Source organism: Acomys russatus, chromosome 21, assembly GCF_903995435.1.
Source record: "Acomys russatus chromosome 21, mAcoRus1.1, whole genome shotgun sequence".
Taxonomy (NCBI): Eukaryota; Metazoa; Chordata; class Mammalia; order Rodentia; family Muridae; genus Acomys; species Acomys russatus.
In genome coordinates this window covers 26,070,251-26,082,466 of record NC_067157.1, presented here as the reverse complement: position 1 = coordinate 26,082,466, position 12,216 = coordinate 26,070,251, and the positions used below count along the sequence as shown (strand labels likewise).

Below are 12,216 nucleotides of genomic sequence, written 5' to 3'. Positions count from 1 at the left end.
ATTTTAGTTTGCAGGAAAATTGAAATTAATTATTCTTAAGCATATGGTGTGTCCCTCCCCACCCCCTCCTTATTTGATTTTGTAGCGGGTACAATTTTTTCTCCAAGGACATATAAAAGTCAGAATACTAGATCCAAAGTCTCTGAAGTGTTTCTGCTCCAAACCCTGTCTGTACAATCTGAGTTCTTTCAAGTAGTTAGCTTACTGGCTTCTGACACTTCTATAAAAATATCCCAGAGAGCTTTTCTTATTACGTTTTCATTGACTCTCTCCAAGTGATAAAATGAAATTCTGTAAAGGGCTTTGAAAACCATGCATATTGCAATCCCTCCACATTTCAAATACTAATCAAGTGTGACTATAAAAGAAACAACCACTGCAGTGAAAATTGCTGCAGCGGGTTGAGACCCAAACCATTATTAATTCATTGGAAACTATTTTTTTTCTTAAGATTATGGATCCTACAAAGTACCAGATAACACAATTCCTGAGATCAAAGTTTTTGTTTCAATCACAGAGAACTTGGGTATCTAATCTTCACAGCGTGTGCCTTTCTGGGAGAGTACACCAGCTGCCCAGTTGTTCACTGAGTGAGTGCAGCAGTCTTTCAGAGACACCAGAAGCACCATTCTCACACAGCGAGCCCATAAAATGATGGGCAAAAGGGCAAAGAGAGCCTCAGATTAAAAGAATAGGTCTAGACCAGTGATACTTCCTAGCTTCCTACAAGAAAGTAAAGTGAGAGTCCCCTTCTCAGGTTAGTTTCTACATGTATTTTTTGGGGAAATGACCCACTACATGTGTCCGGAGAGTGTTTTTATTTGCTTTCCCATCTTCAAAGACAATCAAGTTGGAATCTTGAGTATGAGCTATCACTGTGTGACAGTTCTGTGCAAAAAAGAGAGAGAGAGAGAGAGAGAGAGAGAGAGAGAGAGAGAGAGAGAGAGAGAAAATAGAGCACAAATGAAACGTTACCAACTTTGTTTTGATTCCACCAGCATATATATATATACTTTTATTTAACCATAGGCTGATGGACTGGACTCACGCTTACCATGTTTGGTGTGGATTGCTTCTTTTTGGACATGCAGTAGCTCCCCCTGAGTTCAGAAGGAGCAGATGAGACCCTTTCTAAGTGGCTTTCCCATCCCCTTCCTTCTCTTTGAGACAGCGTCTTGCTATGAGAGCCAGGCTGGCCTTGAACCTATGACCCCTTTGCCTAACCCTACAGGTCCTAGGACTAGAAATATGAACTATCGCAGGGCCTCCCCCCACAGCAAAAAATGCTTAGATATTAGTTAATGAGTGCTCCCTTTTGGTGAAAATGGCAGTTGTTTAACTGTTTAGCATATCTCAGACTAAAAATTATAAATTACAAAGCCTCATTAGGATAGAGGTGCTATTCTTCTGATCTTGTGTGAATCTGCAGGATGACCAGCTTTGATCATTAGATGCAGGAGATAGAACCCTTTACAATTTTTTTTTTCATTTATTCATTCATTTAGTCACTTTTGTCTGCAATGTCTTTCCTCTGAGAATTGTGCCCTCTGTGGATTTTTATTGCTGTGGACAAGGGAGGGGATGAGAAACCCTTCTTGGCTACGTCACTACTTCCTGAGTCTAAGAAGCATTGTTAGGATGGAGTTACCTGCGTAATCTGACCACGATGGCACCCTCTCCCTCTTTAACAGTGCTCCACTGTGTAATCAGCTATTTAAGGTAGCTGTCAGGTGTTAAGTAGAAATGTTTTGCATTAAGCATTTTTTGTTGTTTTGTTTAGTTTTGCTTTGTTTGTTTGTTTGCACACCCAGCTCCCTGGGGTGACTTGCACATGGCAAGCTGTTTGGGAAGTGCTCTTGGAGGAAAAAAAAAAAAACACCCAGAGTGAAGTAACAGAAACAGGCATATGGGCAGAGGGAGAAGATAAGTCCTGATACAATCACTACAGAGGCTTCTGGGGGTGCCTTGGGGAGGTCTGTGATGGGCGTGGCTCTTTTGACAGTGTCCTGAGTTGGAACAGTCTTCTCTACCTCCTGCATCAGTCAGTCACTGGATGTAGCTGTCCCTGCCCTGGAGTGGTGACTGCAGATCAGGGGGGCTTCTTTTAGCCCAGAGAAAAGGCATCCACGATAATAGCATTAGTATTTACTTGGGAGGAGGAATTGTGTTATTATGTGGGTGGCTCATTAATTGCTATGATTGCTTCTGAGGATTTCTCTAGATGCACAGGAATCTGTTTCCCCTTTTCTTCCTGAAAACTGTGTGCCTCTGGAAACTGAAATCTCATCAGAATACACAGTCTCTGTTCCGTAAAGTAGACACTTTCTTGACTTGTGGTCTCAAATGCAATGTCTTTCTTTTTCCTTGAATTGTCCTTGCTCTTTAAACAGAGATGCACCGTCACCGGCCCCTCCTACATTAGACTGGTGAGCCTGGGAGAGGAGCTCTAAGGCAGACAACAAAGCATGACACCTGGCTGTCTACTCTCACCCTTGCCCCAAGCCTAAATGTGCTGCTTGTGCAGAAGCTGCTCCATGCCTTCACCAGCCTAGAAGCTGATCTTCACGCCCATCAGTTTTGGGTGATTTTGGTGCAATGATGCCCTCTGCTGATAGAATATTGAGGTGGTTGGTCCCCAAAAGTCTCATATCTAAATAGAACTTAATTTAGTTATTCCTTACATTTAATTCTCTTTGATTGGTGGACTGAGCAAGTAAGACAGACAGAGAGAGAGAGAGAGAGAGAGAGAGAGAGAGAGAGAGAGAGAGAGAGAGAGAGAGAGAGGCCCCATATGAAAGTTCTCCTCCAGGGCCAAGGAAGAACACAGAGAATAAAGATAGGACAAGAAGGAATCTAAACAGGTGTTTGTTCTTTGTAGGGACATTAGTTTGACCTGAACCTATAACCTAAGCCATGTTTTAGGTGTATAATGAGAAAGAGAACCTAAGTGAGGTCCTACTCAGGACTAGTTAAGGAGTAGGTAAAGTAGAGATTCTGATGTGAGATCTTGACTGGCTACCTGGTCATATTATGTCAGCAGCTGTTACTATCATGAAGCAGAGTTTTGTTTTGTTTCTCAGTTTGAATGAGAGACCAGCTCTATGGTTCAGTGCTGTTCAACAGTGTTCTAAACTCAGTAACACTGCTTAACCCCAAACGAGAAAACTTACCACTTAAAACATTAGATAATTTAAAACTGGGGACCAGCCTCTGGCTCCTACTATTGCTGGGTTATATGCTAAAGCAATTGTATTTTTAGTTGTTTGACTAAAATTGTGTATACATCATAATAAGTACAGTGTGGCATTCCAGCTCATGCACACGTGTACTGAACACACCAGGATAACCAGCTTTTCCTACTTTATCCTTTTTTATGCTTAAAGGCTTTAAGCTCATCACATCACATTCTACATAAACTATTATAACAGATTATTGTTTCATGTTATGCTTAATCTTTTTAATATATTTTCTTCATTTATTCATATTACATCTCAATTGTTATCCCATCCTTTGTATCCTCCCATTCCTCTCTCCCTCCCATTTTTCCCCTTTCTCCCATCCCCTATGACTGTGACTGAGGGGGACCTCCTCCCTCTGTATATGCTCATAGGGTATCAAGTCTCTTCTTGGTAGCCTGCTATCCTTCCTCTGAGTGCTGCCAGACCTTCCCATCCTGGGGATGTGATCAAATATGGGGCACCAGAGTTCGTGTGAAAGTCAGAACCCAATTTCCACTCAACTGTGGAGAATGTCCTGTCCATTGGCTAGATCTGGGTAGGGGTTCAATGTTTACTGCACATATTATCCTTGGCTGGTGCCATAGTTTGAGAAGAACCCCTGGGCCCAGATCTGCCCATCATAATATTCTACTTGTAGTTTCTAGGACCCTCTGGATCTTCTATTTCCCCCATTGTCCCATGCTTCCCTCACCTAGAGTCCCAATAGGAAGTCTTCCCCTCTGTCCCACTTTCCTGGTAAGTGAAGGCTTCCATGGGACATGCCCCTTGGGCTAGTGTCCAGATATAAGTGAGTGTATACCATTTGAGTCTTTCTGCTTCTGGATAAACTCACTTATTATGATCATTTCTAGTTCAATTCATTTGTCCACAAATTTCAGGAATTCCTTGTTTTTAATAGCTTAGTAGTATTCCATAATGTAAATGTACCACAGTGTCTTTATCCATTCTTCTACTGAGAGAATTCTCAACAGAGGAATATCGAATGGCTGAGAAACATTTAAAGAAATGCTCAACATCCTTAATCATCAGAGAAATGTAAATCAAAACAACTCTGAGATTCCATCTTTCACCCATCAGAATGGCTAAGATCAGAAACTCAAGTGACACCACATGCTGGCGAGGATGTGGAGAGAGAGGAACACTCCTTCATTGCTGGTGGGGATGCAAACTAGTACAGCCACTTTGGAAATCTATCTGGTGCTATCTCAGAAAACTGGGAATAGGGCTTCCTCAAGACCCAGCTATTCCACTACTTGGAATATACCCAGAAGATGCTCCAGCACACAAGAAGGACATTTGCTCAACCATGTTCATAGCAGCCTTATTCATAGTAATCGGAACCTGGAAAGAGCCTAAGTTCTGCTTAATCTTAATGCAAAGTCATTGTCAGAATACAAACAAAATCCGCCCCCCGCTCCCGTAACTCTGAGAAATGATCTCTTCCTTTGAAATTAATAGCATCAGAAGGTACAGTGTTGCAATGGTGGATGTTTGAATTCAGGTTTGAATGTCTCAGGGTGTGCCAGAGGAGAAAGCGGCGTCACTTCATCCTCTAACCAATTTTAAAATATCATTTGTGATTAGCGGTTGTTGAGCACTGACAACCTTGCCCCTCGTGTCCCCTAGAGATTAATTTATTTTCTGCAGTGCTTGTTCTTTGTAGAGAACTTTCCTTGTCAGCCTCCACCAATGGGATTTCTCATCAGCAGACTGGTGATTATAAGAGCAGACTGTGTGCCGCACAGAGTTGAGTACTGTAATTCCCCTTTCACTTCGCCTCCTCCTCAGTCCGTGTCTGTACAGGCCAGGAACTACTAAAAAACAGTCCTCAAAGTAGTGAGGTATTGTGGAAAGCAAGCAGGCTTTGCAGCCAGGCAAGCTCGAGTGTCCTCTACCTCAAAGAATTTCATGTCTTTGTGATTTTCTTTCATTTTTTTTTTTGCCTCTAAGCTTTAAATTTGCATATAGATGCCCACATCATATGAGTGTTCTTATGCACAAAGAAAATCACTTCTGTGAACATTAAAATACAGATCCGGGCCATCTATTATGCAGAGCAGGATTGGCAAACTGGCCCGTGGGTGAGATCTATCGTAATGCCTGTTTCTGTATAGCTCAGGAATTAACAAATGTTTGTTTTTACTTCTAAGTATTTTTAAAAAAATGAAAATCAAGATAGGATTTTTTTTCTGGCATGGGAAAAATAGTGGGAAATTAAATTTTCAGTATCTATAAGAAAAATTGTATTAGGACACAGCATTGATATATAATGCATATATTAATAATTCATTCATAAATACATACATATGTGTCTATGGCTGCTTTGGCACAGTATGCGCAGCACTGAGTAGCTGTGGCAGATATTTACTATCTGGCTCTTTAGAGGAAAGGATCATAGTCTGTACTCTAGAAAAAGACTCCTTGGTTCCTTGTTATATCAACAATGTAGTTAAAGATGCGTTTCTGTGGTTCTGATGTAGGGGATGTCTAGGAATCATAATTTAAACAGTGACACTGGAGGAAAAAAAGTGAGAACATCTTTTCCTTATTCCCTCTCACTCACCACACCTGCTGCATCAGCAAGTTCTCTTGGCTTCATCTCCAGTCTCTAGAGTATGGCTATTTTTCTTCCATAACCATTGCTACCATGTTAGTCTAAATACCTGCTACTATCAACCACTGTTTAACAGACTAAACAGGCTCTTACTATATTCTCCAGGCTGGACTTGAACTCACAATCCTCCATTCTCTATCTACTGGGGGTTGGCACTGCAGGCATATGCTACCACAGCAATTTCCACTCCACAGTGAGGTCCCTATTTTCCCCTCTCTCGGTTCAAGCTATTCCTAGTCCTATTTCTCAAAGACTCAAGAGGAAGTCCAGTCGTATTCTCTGTCCGGAGATTACCACAACCCTCCCTGTTACCTCCTGTAGACCAGCCTTGAGCTATCTTGGTGGCCTCTTCTATGACCACCTTACCAGAAGTGATAACCTCTTACCTGACACTGCCTCTTAAGATAGCAAATGCTTTTCATTTTAAATTTTGATTATTCGCCACCTGCACTACAGATGAGCACTACAATTACAGTGACTTTTAAAAAGTTCACTTTGCACCAAGTTTAGATGCTAAGAAACTATTGCACGTGTGCTAAACTCTCGATAAATTATTTCTTTAATAAGGAAATGACCTTCAGATTGCTATTCCCTACTTTACAGACAATATGTGACACCTCTCAAACATTTTCTGTAGGTAAAAACGTTCTTCAAGAACACAAACAATAAACCTTAGCACCAAAAAATAACTCAATGTGAATTAATTGCCACAAACGCGAGAGACCTGGCAGCTAGCTGCTCACCTGTGTCCTGTGGTACTTGGTCTTAACCCATACTTTAAGTTAAAAATGTGCCAAGGAAAAGAAAGCAGATGTTTGACACATAATTGAATGCATGGATGAAAATCCAGTAGAAAATTCTCAGGAGATGTGTCATGGCAGGCTCAAAAGGGACTAGCTGTGGTGAGAGTCCTACCCTAAAGGAAGACGCTCCCTGAGACTTTGGCTCCTCAGCCTCAGACATAGCATCCTTCAGAGTTTGTCTCTTAGTTTTCAAGGAAAGGGAAGTGTATACAGTTTTTATTTAAATTAATGCAGTTAGAAAATATCACTTTTATAAGAGAATGTAAATCAGTTTTAGATATATTTAAGCTTGATTTCTACAAAATATGAGAAAATTATTATTTTTCTTCATTTTGATTTTATGGTTATATCTTTTTATTTTAAAGCTGGACTGACAGGTTATTTTTGAAGATGCGTGTTTTTCCAGTGAAGGTCACTTGCTTAGTTTATACTTTTTAAAAAGAAAAATGAAAGAAAACTCCATTTTATTTCTGTTTAAATAATGAATAATTTGTTTTAGTCTCTGGGGAAACTTCCTCTGTATGACTCCAAATTCCTCTGTTAACTTCATCAGCTAAGTAACTGGTGCAGCGGATCTTCAGTTCAATGTTTAAAAAGAAAAGAAAAGAAAAACCAAATGAAAACACCTCTGTATTCAACTTGTGATATGTGCAAAGGAATGGGTAATAAACACTTCAAAGTAAAGATTTTTCATATCAATTTGCATTCTACAATCTAAGTAATTATTAGGAAAAATATAGTTCCTGTACACTTTACAATTTCTTGAAAGTGGGAGTGTGACAGGAAAAGACTCTGTTCAACATGAACTTGGCTCTGTCCACTGGAGTGGTCACTGTGGGTGCAGATGGGCAGGAATGAATGGGACCAGGCTGACTGAGCTAACCCAGAAAGTCTCACCTAAAATGAGCCTGGCTTACAGCCATCACTTCAGTTTGAGGTAATGTAATTATTCTAACACCCTCACCTCCCACTTCTCTGCTTTTACAACGCACTATCTTAAATCAGTTTATTGACAGGGGAGGGCGAGACTAATAACTGTCACGATGACAGACTGAACTTTCCCACCACAGGTTTGTAATCCTTTTATGTGAGGACAGGAAGGTGATGGCAGGTAATATTGCTGTTGCACTTTATGTTTTACAAAGCACTTGAGATACATTATTTCATTTGATATTTCCTTAACTCCGTGCCTTGGTTATTATCATCAAAACTCATTCACTAATAAGGAAACGGAACACGAAGTCTACTGAAGACAGGCAGCCAACGAGTCATACACTCAGGGCTCAGGACTAGCTTTCTAACCTCCACTCTTTCTATAGCATAACTATTTAATTTCCCTTCTTTCTTCCAAACAAAGAAAAGAAGCACTACGAGGGGGAAATAATGTTGTTAGTCCATTTTGTAGATAATGTCTCAGAGGTAGTAAGTGATGAGGGTAGGGATTAAATTAGGTTATACAGCATAAAATCTTTACTTTGATGCATAATATAGAATGAGTGGTGTGTTGCTACTTGTTGAATGAGAAAGATCAAAACATCTACAGACCACCACTGGGGACCGTGGTTAATGAAAAAGAGAGGAGATGAAGTCCAAGAGAACATGGGACCTTGGCACCTTCCGCACCAACTGCCCCATCCAGCAGTCTAAGCCAGCCCTGAATGGAGATGTTGACCAAAGGGAGAGTTTTTGAATCAGTAGGGAGAGCAGCCTGATGTGTACAGAAATTGTGTTCCTTTCTAGTTTAATTCCTCTACCTTCTTTCAATCAAACTGTGAACTCCTTAGATGTCAGAAAGCTGTAGGTTTCACTCACATTATTAAAATTGGTAACAACTGACAAAACAGGTTTAGACTCTTGGGATTAACTCATTTAATTTTGGGGAGAATCCTGTACAACTGGTATTATTCTATCTTGCTCTCTCTTGTCTTTAAGGATGAAGAAATAATCCTATAAGACTAGGTTATGACAGAAAAGGATGGGAAGAAGGAAAGGAATGGAAGAAGGAGAAAAGAGATGTGGAAGTGTGAGAGAAAGGAGGAGGGGGCATGGGATATGGAGAGAGTCAGGGGAGAAAGGAAAGACGGGAATAGGAAGTAAAAGGAAGTGAGGAGGAAGTGGGGAGGAAGTAGGGGGGAAGAAAAGACATCACAGGATAATGACCCATCAGGAGCAGAAGCCTATTGGGTTTTCTGTCCAGATCTGGTGATTAATTTAACCGATCTCTGGCCCCTACAATCTGGGCATAAGCTGGAGAGATTTCAGATTTGATTGAGCATTTTAGTGCAGCACTCACTACTTACATTTTGTTGTTGTTGTTTTGTTGTTGTTGTTGTTGCTGCTGCTGTTGCTTTTGTTTTCTTTGTTTTTTGTTTTGCTATCCATCCTATCTATCACACTTTCCAAGGCCGTTGTGGGAAGGAGTGACTTGTCAGACAGCGCTCTCTCTCTCTCTCTCTCTCTCTCTCTCTCTCTCTCTCTCTCTCTCTCTCTCTCTCTCTCTCTCTCTCTCCCCTTCCCTCCTTTTCTTTGGAGTTTAATAGGATGTTGTGCCAGTATGGGTTTGGTTGCCTGTTAACTGGAGCATATGTAGTATTGCTCCCTGTTGCCTGAAAACTGTAGCATTTGCTTCAGTTTAGCGTTTATAGGTGCCCCTCTACTCATCTATACTTCTTGGAACTACACTAGGTTAGTGTCTGTCCTGCAGGTAGAGTACCACAGCCAAAGAAGCCTGGATCCCGAATCCTGGGCAATCCCAGCACTCAGGAGGCAGAGGCAGGTGAAGCAATGTGAGTTCGAGGCCAGCCTGGTCTACAAAGCAAGTCCAGAACAGACAGGGCTACACAGAGAAACTTTGTCTCAAAAAGCCAAAAATAAATAAATAAATAAATAAATAGATGACAGACTATGCCAGTCCTTCCCTAGCCATGGCTAGGGTGGACCACAACTCTACTGTGGCCTCAGTTTCCCACCTTATGCTCTCCTAAAATAGATGGGTCATGAAGCTGAACAAAGATGAATGCAAAATCGCCCTTTTCAACGGCAAGCACATTACAAATCTAAAGTATTATTTTCTGTCTCATAAGTATGTACTTTGTTCCTGAATAACTTACATGTTTCTTTTGTTTTCCTTTTTGGCTCTTCTTACTTTGCTCCCCATTATTTCTCATAAGAAATATGTGTGCAGGGATCCTATAAACAATATTTGTAAGCAGCCTGTACAACCTCCTGATGGACTCTTCTAACTTTTTTTCTTCACTTATAGAACTCTTCAAAACTGAAAAACTTCAAAAATAACAAGATGTGACGGAAGCCACTTCGGCAGTGAACATAAATGTTGCAATGGAAAAAGAAGTCTAACCTTCTAGCTGAAAAACAACTATTCCCCAATGGACTCTAGAAGAATCTGGACTGTCCACTGCAAAGACTGAAACAAGCTTAAAAGTTTTAACACATAAAGCTCAAAAAGAGACCTATGATATGGAATTTAAATTGTCTATTCTGTTTCCTAAAATCCACACGTATTGTTTCCTTGTTGTTTAAGACATATTTATTCAGTGTGCATATTTTATGTCTCCCACTTTTGCTATCAACAAATAGCAAATTAGAAATAATTTTAGACTTTAATTATTGAATAGAATCCTATTTTAAAAGTCTAAACTCTCATTAAGCTTTCACCTTTTCTTTCTAGCAACTTTTTTCCCATTTTTCTAGTGTTATCATTATTTTTGCTATGACTCACTTTGGGAAAATTAATTACATCTGAGAATGACATAAAATACCCATTTCTTCTCTGATTCCCCAGGAACTGTGAAATGAGTTTGACTTCACATTTCCAATTTGTTTTATAAATACACTGTAAATAAATGTCAACTGTCAACAGCAAAAGCCATTATGAGTCACAGAACCCTCTCTAACCTTCTCCCTCTACTTTTAAAATGGAGGATTGCAGAGGTTCTGATAATTTGCCTTGTGTTTTATGTACTATAATCTCGATAGTGCTCTGAGTGAATGCTTATTAGGATTGTAGCGAACCATTTACTTAACCATAATATTTGATGGAAAGAAAAATGCAGTATATTGTAATGAACCATATAAATATAGTTGACAGAAGCCAAAGTGATTATTAATGAATAAATAATAGAATAGTACTTACAGTTATATATGCCAGTAAAAATTAAGGGCAAATACATTTTTATCAGTTTTCTTATTATGTATTAAATACACATGAATAAAACCACTTTGTCTCTAGTGACATGAAGAGAATGAGAGTGGGAAGCCTCAGGTTTTGTTCATAAGTCAGACTTTTTACAAATCTTTTACAAAGCTCTGAGCTCATACTTAATTTACATGTTGGGAGAATGTATTTGATGATTTAGTACTGAGGAGCCTCTAAAGGTAGTAAATCATGAGGGAACTTTCATCATATAAATAACCACAGCTAGAGAGCTTTCATATAATGTTTGTATTCTGATTTCTTACATCTGATTTCCTTCGTCTTTTTTTTCTCTTTAATAACCAATTCTTATTACAATGCTTTAAAGATGGCTTAATGACTTCACAGTCATAATATTGTATATTACTGGTAATTTCTGAAATCTTAGGAGATTGTTTTATTTTCATCTGTTTTTCCAGTTTGAATCCATTTGAGCAGAAAAATTTGAAAGTTTATGTCTCTGTATTTGAGTTCTTGAACACCAGAGAGAAGCATGACCCAGCCACACAGCCTGTACTATGGGTAATCAGGAACCGCTACCATCCGTCATTTCTCGGCTAACAGTGAGAACTAACTATTTTTAGTTTGGTATATGAGCACGGCTGAATTTGTACTTTTTCTAAGTCCATGTCTTTGACTAGAAAATAAGAAAATGAATTGCCTTCCTTTGGGCGTGAATCATCAAAGACTTTCCAGCAGAAATCACGTCTAACATTTCTACCTTAATGTAAGTCCCTTGGCGTTCCCTTGGCATACTCTGCGTCTCCTGGTTTTGCTTTCAAAAACATAATAAACGTTATGACCTGTCCAAGATCTTGAGAACTCAGAAGGATATTTTCTATTTTTTTTTTTCAGTTGTACGTGTTTCCGGCCATAGTTAACTGTGAAATACTTACTTTCTCTAACAGTTAAGTAAAAATATTCTTCAACTAGAACTGAAACCAGTTTTCACCACTGAGAAGGCTGATTTGTTCTACAGAAGCCAGAAAGAAAAGAGTATCCCCGCATTCCCTCTCACTGTAGGTTAGCAATGTTGGCTCCAGTCATAACTCCAAATTTCACCCCGAAGTCACGATGCAAGATAGGTGTCAATAATACCAGTTACAAATTCTACTAATTAGAAATCTGTCTTCCCTGATATTGGATCACTGAAGCCATTTGAGGGACGGTGTCTTAGCTAGGGTTACTATTGGTGTAATGAAACACCACAAAAAGCCACTTGGGGAGGAAAGGGTTGATTTCACTCATTGTTCACCTTCAAAAGCAGTGAGGGCAGAAACCTGGAGGCAGAAGCTGATGCAGAGGCCATGGAGGGGCCTCCTCATGGCTTACTTAGCCTAAATTAAA

At 39.7% G+C, this 12,216-nt stretch overlaps 1 protein-coding gene across 3 annotated transcripts in view; it reads left to right on the top strand.

Moving 5' to 3' along the window:
* The window catches only part of Themis (thymocyte selection associated), a 173,682-nt gene extending 162,452 nt beyond the window's left edge, over positions 1 to 11,230 (top strand). For all 3 annotated transcript variants that reach the window (XM_051164136.1, XM_051164135.1, XM_051164134.1), the window contains one exon: positions 9,919 to 11,230. Coding sequence is in view for 1 of the 3 variants with exons in the window: in XM_051164135.1 (XP_051020092.1) it covers positions 9,919 to 9,960 (42 nt within the window). In the remaining 2 variants the exon portion in view is untranslated. The remainder of the gene's footprint in view (positions 1 to 9,918) is intronic.
* The last annotated feature ends 986 nt before the right edge of the window (positions 11,231 to 12,216 follow it).